This window comes from Amphiura filiformis, chromosome 14, assembly GCF_039555335.1.
Source record: "Amphiura filiformis chromosome 14, Afil_fr2py, whole genome shotgun sequence".
In the NCBI taxonomy this organism is placed as follows: domain Eukaryota; kingdom Metazoa; phylum Echinodermata; class Ophiuroidea; order Amphilepidida; family Amphiuridae; genus Amphiura; species Amphiura filiformis.
This window is the reverse complement of record NC_092641.1, coordinates 10740724-10756207: the sequence shown is the minus strand read 5'-3', so window position 1 is coordinate 10756207 and position 15484 is coordinate 10740724. Positions and strand designations below refer to the sequence as shown.

General features: G+C 37.9%; 1 protein-coding gene across 1 annotated transcript; it reads right to left on the bottom strand.

Moving 5' to 3' along the window:
* Positions 1-5765: 5765 nt before the first annotated feature.
* LOC140168919 (uncharacterized) lies at positions 5766-14867 on the bottom strand. The gene is made up of 4 exons (XM_072192235.1): positions 14509-14867; positions 10211-10309; positions 8095-8240; positions 5766-7044 (listed from the first exon to the last, which is right to left on the bottom strand). Exons 2-4 carry the CDS (start codon positions 10272-10274, stop codon positions 6808-6810), a joined length of 447 nt encoding a protein of 148 aa, XP_072048336.1. The 5' UTR covers positions 10275-10309; positions 14509-14867; the 3' UTR covers positions 5766-6807.
* Positions 14868-15484: the final 617 nt, after the last annotated feature.

Here is a 15484-nt window from a genome sequence, read left to right as displayed (position 1 = left end):
GCGTTGAGTGCATAGCGTCATAAGAGCTGTGTGAGCTTCTAGCTGGTGACTAGTGGAAAATAGGCATTTTGTGATTGGTTTTTGTCAAAACCTCAAGTTTTCGCTTCATCCAATCAGAATTTTTTCTATCGAACGAAAGCTAACACTTCTCCCTTTTTTTTCATTACGTCAACAGATAACGCAATTCAATGTTTAGGCCTATAGCAAGGTGAATGTGGTAATTCTGTTGAAAACGACCTATCCAAGCATAATTTTTGACCAAAATGTACGTTTTAAAAGTCAAAACCTCAAGTGATCCTTACAATATTTTTCAGATTTTATGTCATTAAATGAAAGAGCACACTTATTTCATTGCAATGAGCAATGGTCAATTCTCTTTAAATGGCCAATCTTGTGCAAAAAGGTACTATTTTCGCCTGTTTTGTTATACGGTTGTAAATTCAATGAACTATGACTTTGCTAAGGCTAATGAAAGTCGATTCCTTGTTTCCCGTTCTCCGCTCAAAACCAATTGATGCCCAAATATTTCATTATTTTGAATAAAACATTGATGTGTAACAAACTTTACCATACCAGTAAAAAATTGTGGTTTTAAATATAGGCTATCATAAAGCTCTTTCTGTTGATTTTCAGGGATTTTCTTTGCAGTAGGAGCATGGCATATGGTTAATAATAACTCACTTCTCTGTCCCGAATTTTTTGATCTGCTCTGATCTCATCCCGTAAAAAATATTGTGAAACTTTTGATAATAGTTGTACAATCATCTTCATGTGGTTGAAAGCTATACATCTGTAAACTGCAAACTGTGATTTATCACATGTATACATGGGTAGTTATCGGTTTACACCCCGGGTTTACACCTGTAACAGATGCAATAATGAAATGGTATGAAATAATGAAAAATGAAATGGTCACCTACACAGTCATGAAAAATTGTGTAACGGGACACAAGGAATTGACTTTCATTGGCCTAAAGAGCGCTTACAAGTTGATCTGGTTTTCATTGGGGTGCATGTGTGTGATCTGACACATATAGCCAAATGGCATAAAGTTACCTGCAAGCGAGATCTGACCGTAACAAGCAGCCTCTTGGCGTCATCCTTACTCAAATACAAATGACCAATCACATCTTGTAAACTGGATGCATACAAACTATCACGGTAACCAGCAAGTGAACTTGTTCCTGATTGGCTGGTCTCGTGAAGATCTGGATTCCTTTCAATGTGACGCAGAAGTTGCTCTTCAGTTTTCTCCAGCAAAGCTTGAGTCTCTGATAGTTCAGACTGTCAAAGTTTATAAAAATGACAATTTAGAAACTAAAAAATATGGTTTTTTTAGCTGTAACCGTTTCTCATAAATATACGTGTTTTAAAAATTCGCATCAAAGCCGATATTAGCCTGCAATAGGGCTAAACATCAGTATAGGCTCGCAACCATGTCCTCAACCGCTGTTTAGGCCTATAAACATTTAAAAAAATATGACTTTATGTCCTCCCATATAGAACTGCATGTTAAATGGCCAAAATAACCAGAAGGGTTTCTTCACAATGACCTTGTTTTATCAGCTTTAAAATGGACAGGAACCCTTCCCGGCAGTTATTACTAATATTATTTCAACATTTTGAATATATATTAAAATTTGATGAAAATCGTACATTATTTTAAAGGCTTTAACTTCATACTAACCTTCAACTTAGTGAGATCATTTTCTTCATCACTAGACGATAAAGCCCCTTTCACCCCTGCGGATACGTGAACTCTTCTACTTGTAGGCCTATCCTTCTTTTCTCCGTGTGTCCCAACTTTGTTGGCAGAGTCCACTTTTTTTTCAGGGAATGATACTGCTATAGAAGACAAGTCGATGCCTTCAATGCAAGATGCTCTGCCAGGGGAGTATTGACCTATGACCTGCTGACTGGGGTTCCATTTGCATATCACGTGTTCGGAGGATGCAGACAAATGGGTGAGACACTCACAGTCTATATGGTCACATCTAGTCGAATTCTTCGGGTTGGGTTTGCATAGGTCAGCCGTAGGCCTATGTGCGTTTGACATGATGCCCCTGTTTAGTTACAGAAAACAAGAAAAAAAACCAATGTGTTCAGTGCTTTGTGACTCCGACGGACTCAACACCAATAAAGCATTAGGCCTATATTGTCAGTGGCGGCGCCACGGGGGAGGAGTGGTAATGGGGAAATTTCCCAGTCATCTCTTGCCTCCACCCCCCCCCCCCCCCAATTTGTAAACCTCAAATTCCACTTGGAGGCAATTTTGCGCAAACCTTGTCGTTTTTCAATCCCCTCTCCCCGAAATTCACCACTCCCCCCAAAAATCATTCTTGTGCCGCCACTGAATATTGTAACATTTCCATCAGAAGTAGGCCTAGATGAGCTTCTGAATCTGACGGGGGGTCTGCCCCATGGGCCCTATGGCGACACGTTATTCAGAAGGGCCTATAGGCTAACTGTCCATTCCTGTCAAAAGAGCTGTCAAAAAGAAGTATGAACTCTATAAAAGATACAAGAGAACACAAAATGATAGTGATTTTACAGATTATAAGAAGCAAAACAACAGGACCAGACAAATAGCCTAGTCAGGAAAGCACAAGCAGACTATGAAAAATAACTCATGAAGGAGTTTAAGACGAAACCGAAGAAGTTCTATAGTTATACGTAGCTTGAAAAAGGAGATGGGACAAGAACCGACAATGACACAGAGGCAGCTGAAGTACTGAGTTCCTTCCTTCAATCAGTGTACACTAAAGAACCAGATGGAGAGATACCAATTCTATACCAAGAGTTATTGAGGATGAACTGTGTGATTTTGATTTTAGCATAGAAGATGTAGAAGAGAAATTGAAAAAGCTAAAGGTGATAATGCCCGGGACCAGATAAATTTCATCCAAGAATTCTGCAAGCGTGTAGCATTGAATTAACAACTCCATTGTACCTCATCTTCAGGAAAACACTTGACACAGGGATCAAGAAGGGGTCTTCAAAAAAGGATCGAAAACAAAACCCGGCAATTACAGACCTGTGAGTTTAACTTGCATCCCTTGCAAGGTCATGGAATCGATCATCATTAAAGACAAGATTCAAAAACATCTTGATGAACACAGTGCACTTTCAGAAAAACAACATGGCTTCTCAAAGGGGAAATCTTGCCTTACAAACTTACTGGAGACTCTGGAAGACATAACAGACAACCTTGATAGAGGAAATGGAGTAGACGTTGTTTTTCTTGATTATCAGAAGGCCTTTGATTCGGTGCCACACAAGAGACTTTTGAGTAAACTTAGTTCATATGGGGTCAGAGGAAATATACTGAATTGGATCCAAGGCTTTCTCAGTGGGAGATCACAGTATGCAGCAGTAAGGAAAGGCAAGTCAGCAGAAGCAGAAGTTACAAGTGGAGTTCCGCAAGGATCCGTGCTAGGGCCACTCCTTTTCATAGTATACATAAACGACCTTCCTGAAGTTATTGAATCAGAGATACAGATGTTTGCGGATGATACCAAGGTATTTAGTAGTGTGAACTCAAATGATGATGTACAAGGAATGCAGAAAGACATAGATAACCTCCTTGAATGGTCCAGAATATGCTCCTGAAGTTTAACACAGCAAAGTGTAAGGTGACGCATAATGGGATACAACAACCCAGGTGGAAGCTACAAGATGAATGGGTCAGCACTTGAAGAAATTGAGAGTGAAAAGGATTTAGGAGTGTACATCACGAATGACTGCAAGCTCAGCACCCAATGTTCAAAAGCAGCCCAAAAAGCCATGAACGCTCTCCGAGTGATTAAAAGGACATTCAAGCACTTTGACCAAGATGCCTTCCAGATTCTTTATACTTATAGATCATACATACGACCTCATCTTGAATATTGCTTGGAGTTGGAGTCCGCTTACCAAAGAAAATATTTTTGCTTTAGAGAAGGTGCAGAAGAGGTGTTTACGCCTGTGCAAGGAAGATATTCAGATGGAATCACTTCAGGAGAGGAGGTTGAAAACCGAACTTGTCGACACCTAGTATGTCCCCAACTTAGAGTTAAGAGGTCATTCCAAAAAACTCTTTGTCAGGCGCACAAGAACTAAGTTGGCAGGGCACTTCTTTGCAAACAGAGTGGTTAAGAATAATTGGAACAATTTGCCTGCATGATAATCTTGTCTCTGCAGTCTGCACCAACCGTGGCATCCTTGCCAAGTATATACCAAGTAAGTAAGTGTACCAGTATGGAATCCAGGATTGAAGAAAGATGCAAAAGTGCAAAGAAGAGCCACCAAATTAATTCCAGAACTGAAAGATCTTCAATATGAAGAGAGATTAGAGGGACTGGGTCTATTTACACTGGAGACGAGAAGATTGCGCGGTGACCTGATATAGGTGTTCAAAATCATGAATGGGCTTGAGAAGGTAAATGCAGACAAGTTTTTTCAATTGGTGGATGAAAGCAGCAGCACAAGAGGACACAACAAGAAGATCTTTAAACCCAGATTGCATAAAGGTCTTCGCTGCAGAAAGGATTTCTTCACGCAAAGAGTGGAATAACTTACCTCAGCAAGTTATTAACGCACTGGCAGTGACCTCATTCAAACATGAACTCCAGAACTATTGGCAAAGATATGGGGATATAAAGGCGAGTGCCTAAACACTACCCATCAATTTCGTAAGTCCGTAAGAGGGAGGGGGGGAAGGACTGATTTTGAAGAAAAAAGTGGACCTTTTAAAAAAAAATTGGACTTTTTGACCAAGAAAGCATGAAGAAGATATTTTTTTCGCTCACAACTTGGCAAATTTTGACCTTACATTGACAGAAAAAGCATCAAAAAATGGTTTTTTTTCGCTCATCACATGTAGGCCATGCTCAAAAGTGGACCTTTGCTTTGGCCTTTACTGATTTTTGCGCCCCTGCATAGGCCTATATAGACCTACATAATTTTATAATTATAATGAAATTTTTTCAAATAACGTATAACTTACCGTATAACAATCGCCTTCTCAGATCATTATCAATACATGCATGATTTATAATAAATTTACCAGCGAAGAAACCTGGGATGATTTGAAATCGAGAAAATAAAATACATTGCAAACAATCTGTGCGCCCGCTTGTGCGGGCTTGTCATGTGCGCGCGACCACCTCGCATGTCGCGTTATTTACAGTCGGGTCGTGCAACAGAATCAGAGATTTGTGCCGTTACGTTATATATGTTTTGTACCGTTTCTAAAAATCAGCAAGTACACAAAATATCCTAATAGTAATAATGACTAAATGTGGACAAAGGTTTAGCCTAATTCATCATGAAATGGAATGTCCTATTTATAAAAAGCGCAACGAGAATGCTAAAAGCCGGAAATAGTAGGGCCCTGAAGTTATGTGAAGTAGGCCTAGGCCTAGCCGTAAGTGCGTGTTTTGAACGCTAACTACGCGAGCGTCAATTCATCGCGTTGTCTTTTTTTTTTTATGTTGATGTTTATTGAAGTTTTGGATTTTATCAAAACTATCGGTTACCCGTCTTTCGCGGTTTGGTAAAATGAATGCAATTCGCAATCGCAAGTGCATCACCACCCTCCGAGTTTTTATTGGAACAATTTTACCAACTTTCTAATTTATCAAAGATTGATCAGTCATTTCATTTAATTCATTGCCCTATGGCTGTGCCCATAACATGCTTTCTTTTATGAATGATGGCTTTTCATCAGATATCTTTTACACTGCAAAAACAGCAGAGCAACACCTAATAAACACTTGAACACTTTTATAAACACTGAGATAACACTAAAACACGTAAAAATATGAAGATGTTTGGGTTTTTTAAACACAAGATAGTGTTAAAAAGTCTAGAGCCTTAATAACTATGAGCTATAACTGGAAAGAAAAATAGCAACGCATAGCCTATACCAATTTGATGTGGGGACATACAGATCAAATAAAAAAATGTAGGCACGAAATTATAAAGTTCGATAGCCACCAATTCCACGGCCCACAGAAGTATTAAACCTGCAAATCAGGGCTCGACTTTTGTACACGCCCGCACGCTAATGGCGTGTACTTTTACCATGTTTACTGTCGGGCGTGTAACTTTCTAGAAAGTACAATGTACACGCCCGACTGGCGTGTGGAATTTTGGAATGTTGATGCTCATTTGGCAATTTAGCCTAAAAATGTAAATTTTTGCTCTCTTCTTGCGAATTTGCTCCACTTTTGCATCAAATTTCTGTTGGGCGTGTAACTTTTTAGAGTTACACGTCCGACTGGCTAGTGCCAAAAAAAGTAAAGGTCGAGCCCTGCTGCAAAAACAACAGTGATCAATGGGAATATTAAAATGCACTGGAACAAGTGATGATGAAAATCACTGTACACATATAAAGCAGACACAATAAACAAAACAGCAAAATAATGTAGGCACGAAAACAGTGATTTCATCAATTGCTTCAATTCTATACTTTTGTGCTGTTTTAATGACAGTTCGGTGGGCTCTGGAATTGGTAATTTTTGGCTATCGAACTTTACCTACTTTGGTGTCTATATTTGTTGTTTTTTCCCCTCTGCATACCGTGTAGTCTATTACACCAAGTTGATGTACCTTGTTCTTTTTTCTTTCCAGTTGTTTGTATATTCAAGGTATCCTCTTGTATCATTTATTGATTCTTGATATGTTTCGGTTCCCGTTCCACATTGGATTCACCATTAGCCACATTTGAGCTAACATTAGCTGTAAATATTTGGTAAATATGTGACAATTCAGTTTTTACTGAGTGTTTTAAAATAAACCATTATCTATCTATCTAACTGGGTTGTCTTATTCTACAGTTTCCTCTTCAGTATCCAATTCAGCTCCAATTATAAAGTTTTCCCTAGGACGATATCGCTTCCAGGTCTCGCCCACCACAGTCAAACGAAGAACGTCGCCAGCTTCGAGAGTCGCGTTCTCGTTTTCTCCTGAAGGTGTGAGCACATACATGCTGCGCCTCGAACCTTTAGGTCTACGTTGCTCTGCGGTCACACGCTCCGAGACTTCGGCCTCACATCCCTCAATCTAAAGGAGGAGTGGAAGGGGGATATAAAAGCGAAAACATTACAATTTTAATAATGCATGTATAGCAAAATCTCGTTGCGCCTTTCAGAGAAATAGACAATGAGTTTAATGTAAAAATGTATAAATGTTATTGTTACACCCTGATATCCAAGCCCACCATAATTATGCTTCTTGCACCATCATCTAAAACGTATAGTTAGTTCAAAAGTCAAATTCATTTGGATATTTATCGCGAATGCTGATCAAGAAACAATAACAAACAAACAAAAGAAATATTAGACAGACAGTATTCAATGACTATTGTGAATTTTGATCCCACATTAAGAGCTCTGGTATGAGCGTTTCGACAGTATTTTTTGTGGGACATGAGAGCACATCAGACATATCGAATGGCATTCTGAATTCGAAGAATAGTAGCCTTCTGATATCAAATAATTTTGATTTTTTGAAATCCGCAATATAATAGACATTTTATGGCAAATGATTAAAAAACTTTTTTTTTTGATATTTAACAGTCCTCGAAGTAAACTTAATAAATCTAATGATATGTACTTTTAGTGTATGTAGATAATGTAGGTGGGATGAAAAGCCGACGATCAATTAAAAATATTGACCTTTCGTATATGAAGATACGATTTTTTTTCCAATTACACCAAAACAAATGAGCAGTTATCTGGAATGAAAGGCCGACGATCAATTGAAAATTTTGACCTTTCGAAGATATGGATTTTTAGATGATGGTGCAAAAAGCATATATTTTTTGAAATTCGCGATATAATACAATTTTTTTGACAAATTATTAAAATTTGATATTTTTCTAATTTTTAATATAACAGTCCTCGAAGTAAACTTTATTAATCTAATGATATGTACTTAAAGTGTATGTAGCTGGGAGGAAAAGCCGATGATAAATTGACAATTTTGACCTTTCATATTGAAGATATACATTTTTCCCCCAAAAGACCTCATTTTTTTTGGTGTTTTGGGAAAAAAGCCATAAAATACGTGGAAACTGCTATGAAACTAACTCAAGTAGGCCTATATACTTACGCTAAAACTGTAGACTTGTCTACGAAAGTCGAGATTGATCCTCCATAATGGCGTAGTCTCATTGATAGGGACCTCCATATCAGCCAGGAATCCACCAAGCCAGGCTTTACGCATAACCAGATCAACAGGCATGCGTTCTCCATCCCCTGTCGGAGTAAAAGTAATTCGATTCATGGTTAGGCCTACGTTTAGTTCGATTTAAAACAACATCTTAATTTTCTTTTGCTAAACCATCAGTGTTGGTGTTGTCGACAGGAGGGGTGGCACTGTACGGGTTTTCTATTAGCCACGCAAACCTATGACAAATTTTGTTGGTTAGTGCTTTCAACAAAGCTAAGTGAAGCAACTACTATGATCTTGGCCCATCAGGCCCGGGGGGGGGGGGCACCCCAACTTTGGAGGTGACGCGTATGTAGGGCTGTTAAGACCCCTTTTCAGCATCGCTGTCACCCAAAGACACCATATTTTTTTACGAACACATGCTCTGTCACCCGAAGACCCCCTATTTTTCCATTTGATCTGTCACCCAAAGACCGTGGAGAGCGTGGCGCAATGGTTAGGGTACTTGCCTTTAGTGCATGAGGTCCCGGGTTCAATTCCCGGCGGTGGCGATTTGCTGGGACATTGACTTGGAAAAAAAAAAGTCTGAAATTAATTGGCAACTTCTGTAGATTAAATTCGGACTTCCGCTCTCCCCATGGTTCATTTAGAATTGGGTAAATGAATCATGAAAGTACTCTGTCCTTCGGAGGGGACGTTAAGCCGTCGGTCCCGTGCGCAGAGAGCCATACCTGTACATGTATTTCGCAGCCAGTTTCGAAAAGAGTAGGGTGTTAACCCCTGACTGTTCCCAACCCGTCCCGGTGTTCAAATGGACCCCAATGGAAATAAGCTTCAATAGAGGCTTTCTTGGGTTATCCAGGGTTGTCAGAACCCGAACAAATCAAATCAAATCAAAAAGACCCTTACAAGTTCAATTTGAACAGCAAGTTTCATTTATCACTGATTTTGTTACTTATTTTGAAAAAACAAAGAAATTTGAAGCCATTTAGAACTAGAAATTCGATTTTCGAGGTTTCTGTGGCGCTGTTTCGGTTCTCACCCAAAGATTCCATTTAAAAAAAGGTCATGTTCTCACCCAATGACCCCATATTTTTTACATTTTGTTCTCACCGAATGCCAAAAATCATGCTCTCACCCAATGACCCCATATTTTTTACATTTTGCTCTCACCGAATGCCCCTTAGTGCGAAAGTGCCAGCCCTACACCTATATCCATTTCAAATTGAAGTGCCCCCCGGGCCATCGGGCAACAGTGATTTGTTTTTCCAAGAAAGTCTTCTGATTTGATAAGGGAATGTCTTTTTGTTATAGTAATGTCGATATTAACTCAACATAGAATTCGAATCAAGCTCTGTCTGCAGATATTATAAGCGCCAAGGATCATTGACATGGCCAAGGATCATTGGCCTGTCACCTCACAACTCTTAATTAAACCTATGTAATAATTTCTTTTGAGTAGGCATATGCTATAGACAAAATTGCTACAGAAAGATTGTTAGACCTGGTCTAAGTGGAATTTAGTCGAACATTGTGTCGAAGAAGAACGGTAATTTTCCTTTACATTTGCTTAAATTATTTTGCATTATGTTTGATCTTTGCATTTAAATCTTTAGAATTTGCTAGCTACTCTAGGAAGCAGGTAAGAGTAAAGGACCATTCCCGATGGAATTAAATTCCACTTAGACCAGGTCTAACTCTTTTGTGCATACGGACCAACCCATCTCAACACAAAATTAAGACGTGCCTCAAATTTTTGGTCACAACTTTGACTTTCATCTGGAGACTGGCAGCCCAAGTTCGGGATCGATGATGATGATGATGATGATGATGATGATGATGATGATGATGAGGTGGATAATGATGTTGATGATTATGATGATGATGCTGCTGCTGCTGATGATGATGATGATGATGATGGGTGGATATAAATGATGTTGATGATTATGATGATAATGCTACTGCTGCTGCTGCTGCTGATGATGATGATGACGATGACGCCGGCGATTATCATAAGACGATGATAATAAAGCAATAATAAACATAAAGAACTTACCACTTGTCATTTGAAGAAGGAGACAAAGCGCCAGCATACAAAATGGGGCGCCCGCACCGGTCATCGTTGTTTGTGTATTATTGAATCTGTTTTTAATTTCTAGAAAAACAAAAGTTGAAAATATTGATCAAAAAATTAAGTAAACTCGGCTGTTGGATATCAGATAAACCAGCAAAAAATATTTCAAACAACTGAATCGCTTTAGTCCATGTTTAAACAACATAAGAAGATGTATAAGCTGAGTTGTTGAAGATATTTTTTGCTGTGTATGTATATTATGTAACGCCAATATTCCATGCTTTATGTTAGAAGAGGTCACATGGGACAGGTCATGGGAAGATGAATAACACAAGATTTATCTCGTAAGCAGTAAGTGGTATTATTATTTTAATTATTGTTTCATGTTAACACTCATCTAATCTATTTTTCTTACTGACAGCAAGTACTATAATAATATAAACTATCATAAAACATAAACTATTTATTAATGTTTATCAAAAACAAACTAGAGCTAAAGAGTATAACAGCAATAATAATAGTGGTGCATCTGTATGCGATTTGTTTAAAACCCTGGCCCCCTTTCATGTCAATTAATAACTATTAATAATATTTCATTATTAATCATTAAACTGTAATACTTTATCCTTATTTACAGATGATAAAATCAAAATAACAAACATTAAAGTATCTGTCATTGTATAAATCCAGCCTCAATACAATAAGTTCAAACTTTTTTAAATGATCAATAATAGAATAATAATAATAAATATAATTTTGTCAAATAAATCAAATGAGTGAACATGATTAAACCAAGCATAATTAATATATATAAAAGGCCTATATAAAGTCTGCACAAAAAGTAACTCAGCTGTTATAAATACGCCTATAGATTCAGAACTAATACACTTCTAGTGCCCGTTTCTATTCATCGTTATGTATTCTTCTCCCGTGCATTATTTTCGCGAACTACCCTTCACAGCCCAAATTATATAAACCTGCACGCTAAACAATGCATTATCTAAAACCTGCACGCTAAACAATAGATTCTAGATAATACGTGCACGCTCAAATACTAGAAATACTACTTTCACATAACCATATAGTAGAGTTAGGTGACGCTTTCGACACAGAGGTCACAGAACTATGTTATTGTCTGTTCGATATATATACCATCAAAAAAAGTACGAATATACATTCTGTGGTGTTAAAATGGTATAGTTACAAACGGTGTTCTGTAATAGGGTACAATTACGTGCAAGGGTAATAATGTCATAAATTATGATTAATGACCTCAAATAAATCAAACATCAAATGAGAATAATCGAGCTTCTATTAATTAAAAAGGGCCAAAAACAGGTGGATCATAATTATACAAGATGACACCATTGCAAAATATTCAGCATTTTACAAATGAAATGCATGTAGGCCTATATCTAAAACAACATAGCCGGGCCCGGGAAACACACACTAGCGCATAATATCATGATCATGCTTTATAATACCATAGGCCTTCAAACACATGTGTTTGAAGGCCTATGATAATACTGAACAAATTGTTAAATCCCAATGTTTTAATATAAGTAGATTTTAAAGTTCAAATTATAGAGCTATAAAGTCCAGTTGATATTCACCGTAGTAGTAACTTGGGGCAAATTGGGACACAGGGTAATTTGGGACAGTGATTTCGGAAATACTTTTATACCTTAAAATAGTCACATTTTGCCCATTTTTGCAACAAAATAACTTTGATATAATGTCTATTTATATTTCAAACCGTTTAAAAGTACCATTCTTCATTAAACAGGAACTTCTGAGGGCCGTAAGCTTAACACATCAAAATAAGTATTCCATTTTTTTGTCATGTCTAAGCAGAGGTCACGACTTGTGGCTCAATATCTGAATCAATGGTCCGGATTAGTGTTTCTCAAAATAAAAAATAACTTCTAAGCTACCCTTTCAATTAAATAAGACAACAATTGTAACTTTTTTCTTCGAAAATTATAAGAAAAGCTTTCTTTTAGAAATATGCCAAATTGGGGTAAAATGGGACGCCATTGATTTACTGTGTGCTAACTCAAACTGTCCCATTTTGCCCCAACAAAAAAGTCCCATAGTAAATCAATGGCGTCCCATTTTACCCCAGCTGTCCCATTTTACCCCAGCCTCTGTTACAGAAAAATCTTGCAGTGGGGTAAAATGGGACGCCTTAAAGACACCTTAATAAAATAATGAAGCCGGAGGCCGACCGGCACCAATTTTCGTGAAACGTAAGTCTACTAGACACTTGGTGATGTACCTTTTGTTTTGTAGTGGTCACTTGTCGCAAGTTGTCGGGTATTAGTATTATAGCCGAGTAAAATCTGGTGGGGCAAAATGGGACATTAGGTGGACCAATTTGCCCCACTTCCCCCTACTAGTCGGACATCTAAATCGATCGTTTCCAGGTTGACTGGTTCAGTGCTCTGAATGATCACAACATAAAGTCAATTGGTTACAAACCATGCGTGAATAAGTTACTAAAGTATGACGTATGGCGCAATCGATACCATTGATATCTAACTTTTCAGGGATTGATTTTCTTTACCAGTTAAATGCTACGTAGCTGACGGTGTTTTTAAAATGTAAGATATTTTCCCTAATATTAAAACTAATATAATGAATGCAGCAATTAATATTGCCTATTGTTTTAATATACTCAAAGTGTATGACGGAAAATGTACTCGTGCAATGCATTCGTCAAGATAATTGCACTTATGGAGTTATTGCATTTAGCTCTTGAGCCTATCGGCTCTCGAGCTAAATGCAATAACTCCACGGCGCGTGCGATTATCTTGACGAATGCATTGCACTCAGTTCATTATCCTTATCATAATTGTTTTCACAATATTTTAACATAAAAAGAAGGATGATTTATTTACGCGCATTTTGATACCCTTATTTGTCCAATTTCGTTCAGTATTGACAATACAGCAGTGTTTTGAAAGAAAAATACCCTAATTTAAAAGTTGCAGCTATTTGTATTGATTTGAAGTACGCGCGAAGATAATGGCGGGCTTTACGTGTTTACAGTGCTGGCATTATAACCATTGATCGCTGTAAACTGCAACTTTTAAATTAGGGTATTTTTCTGTAAAAGCACTACTGTGTTGTTAATATTGAACAACATTTGATGAAGGGGGTATCAAAATGCGCGTAAATAAATCATGCTTCTCTCTATGTTGAAATATTGTGAGAACAATTATTAGTTCTGAATCTATAGGCGTATTTATAATAGCTGAGTTACTTTTTGTGCAGATGTTCATGTAGATGTATTTTTACACATAAGGGCTGTGCAATAATTATGAGCCCTGGGGAGGGTAAAATTGGGGGGGAAGAAATTTTGGCGAGACGAAAGGGGGGCAAGCAATTTTGGCAAGCCGAGAGGGGGGGCAAGCGATTTTTGGCACGCATTCACGGGGCGCCTTTTTAATAAAATGCTTTAAAAAGGCTTAGGAAAACGGTATGGAAACGCTTAAATATGCAAATTTTCCTGCTCGCTGCGCTCGCAACATACATCTAGACCATTTAAAGTTTGGAATTTGGGATCCCAAACATTTGGCATGTTCAAGGGGGGGGGGGCAAAGAATTTTTGGCGGGCCGAGAGGGGGGGGGGGTGCAAGCGATTTTGGCGGGCCAAGAGGGGGGGGCAAGCGATTTTTGGCGAGCCGTTCGAAATATTACCCCCGGGGGCTGATAATTATTGCACAGCCCCTAAGGCAATTCCTTCTCAAAGTATACCAACTGGTACCAAATTCCAGGGCGAAAATTACTCTCATGAAGCAGAAATATCAATTTGATCTAATCCGTTAATCGGTTGTTGCTATAGCAACTAATATTTCAGGTCAAATGAAATTAACACAGAAACACAAATGTTTTTGAAGAAAACTTTTAAATGTCGGGTGTATATAGGCTTAACACATTAAAAAAACATCTTTTGCAAAATGTTTACTTTCAAACATTTTGCAATAACATTTTTACCACATTTTGGTTGCAGTGGGTTTTTTTTTTCACATAAAACGTTTAAGAAAATTCATGACCATTTTTACTGATACAATGTATTTGTGAAACCAGTTCTCTTGTGAAACCATTAATAGAGAGGCCACATCGGTCTAGTTGAGATTTTCGTGCAACAATGAAGAGTATTCATCACCTGAATTAATTTTAGGCCTAATGTTAGTCCGAATAATTCGGTCCCGGAACAAAATCAATTTTGCACTTAAGTTATAGGCCCCCTATACTCATGATCGTGTTCCACTTACCCGATATACGGCCACACTTTGCAGATGATGATCAAATCAGGTGTCGAATGCTGCCTTGCCCCGGATTGAGACAAAATATTCCTTTTATTTACATGAGGAAATTTAAGGTGGAGGAATGTACTACCATAATTATGACTCATATGCATCTACTATAATATTTAAAGGATGATTTTACGCAGTTCACCAAGTTCCTTGAAAATATTTGTATCGGCTTAGATGGTCGATTATGCAATCAGTTCCTTTGATAAATGGGCTTTGATGCATTTCATGTTATATTGTTATTCAGAAGGATAGTTTATTTAAGGGGCGCAACCAAACGCCTGACACTAAATAATTTCCATGGCAAAATCTCCTCCGGCCAGTTTGGTTCCGCTCCATCGAAATCAAACTGGCCACGGTGTTTGTTCATTTGTGTATGGAGAACTATTCTTTGAGTCCGCAAGACTTAGGCTACGCTCTAGAAATGCATTGTACTAGAAATACCTTTTCTGTGAAATCGCTAGAGCAAGAAAAATAGAAACTGGTTGCATGTGACAACTGACAATGACCATAAACATTTTGTCAGAGATGATCAATGGGTATTGATTTATGGACAAGTCAATTGGTCACAATCTATTGACACAAGATTGGTGGCAATCATGTCATGGAGGAAAAATAATCCCACTTATAAATTATAATAACAATAGGCTACGAGTCAGGTTTGAACGTTTTGTCATTGCTTTATCGTTTTGCACATCTGTGATCACACCACTCCACGCCATACATAAATTCTCCCAGTCACATTTCCCCAATATGAAATTTAAAAAAAGTAAAATATAAGTTTGGCAGAGGCGGGGTTCGAACTGACGGCGCACCGCTTTGGATACTCTATGAGCCGAGCGCCTTAGACCGCTCGGCCACTTGTCTTGTTAGTATCTATCCATTTGAAACTTTTTTGAACATATATAATCGCAACTTCAACATAGGCCTACCACGT

Coding starts and splice junctions, on each gene's coding strand:
- LOC140168919 (XM_072192235.1), bottom strand. CDS start 10,274: ATGACCGGTGCGGGCGCCCCATTTTGTATGCTGGCGCTTTGTCTCCTT. Junction 8,241..10,210: donor CCTTCTTCAAATGACAAGTG/GTAAGTTCTTTA, acceptor TTACTCCGACAG/GGGATGGAGAACGCATGCCT. Junction 7,045..8,094: donor GACAAGTCTACAGTTTTAGC/GTAAGTATATAG, acceptor CTCCTCCTTTAG/ATTGAGGGATGTGAGGCCGA.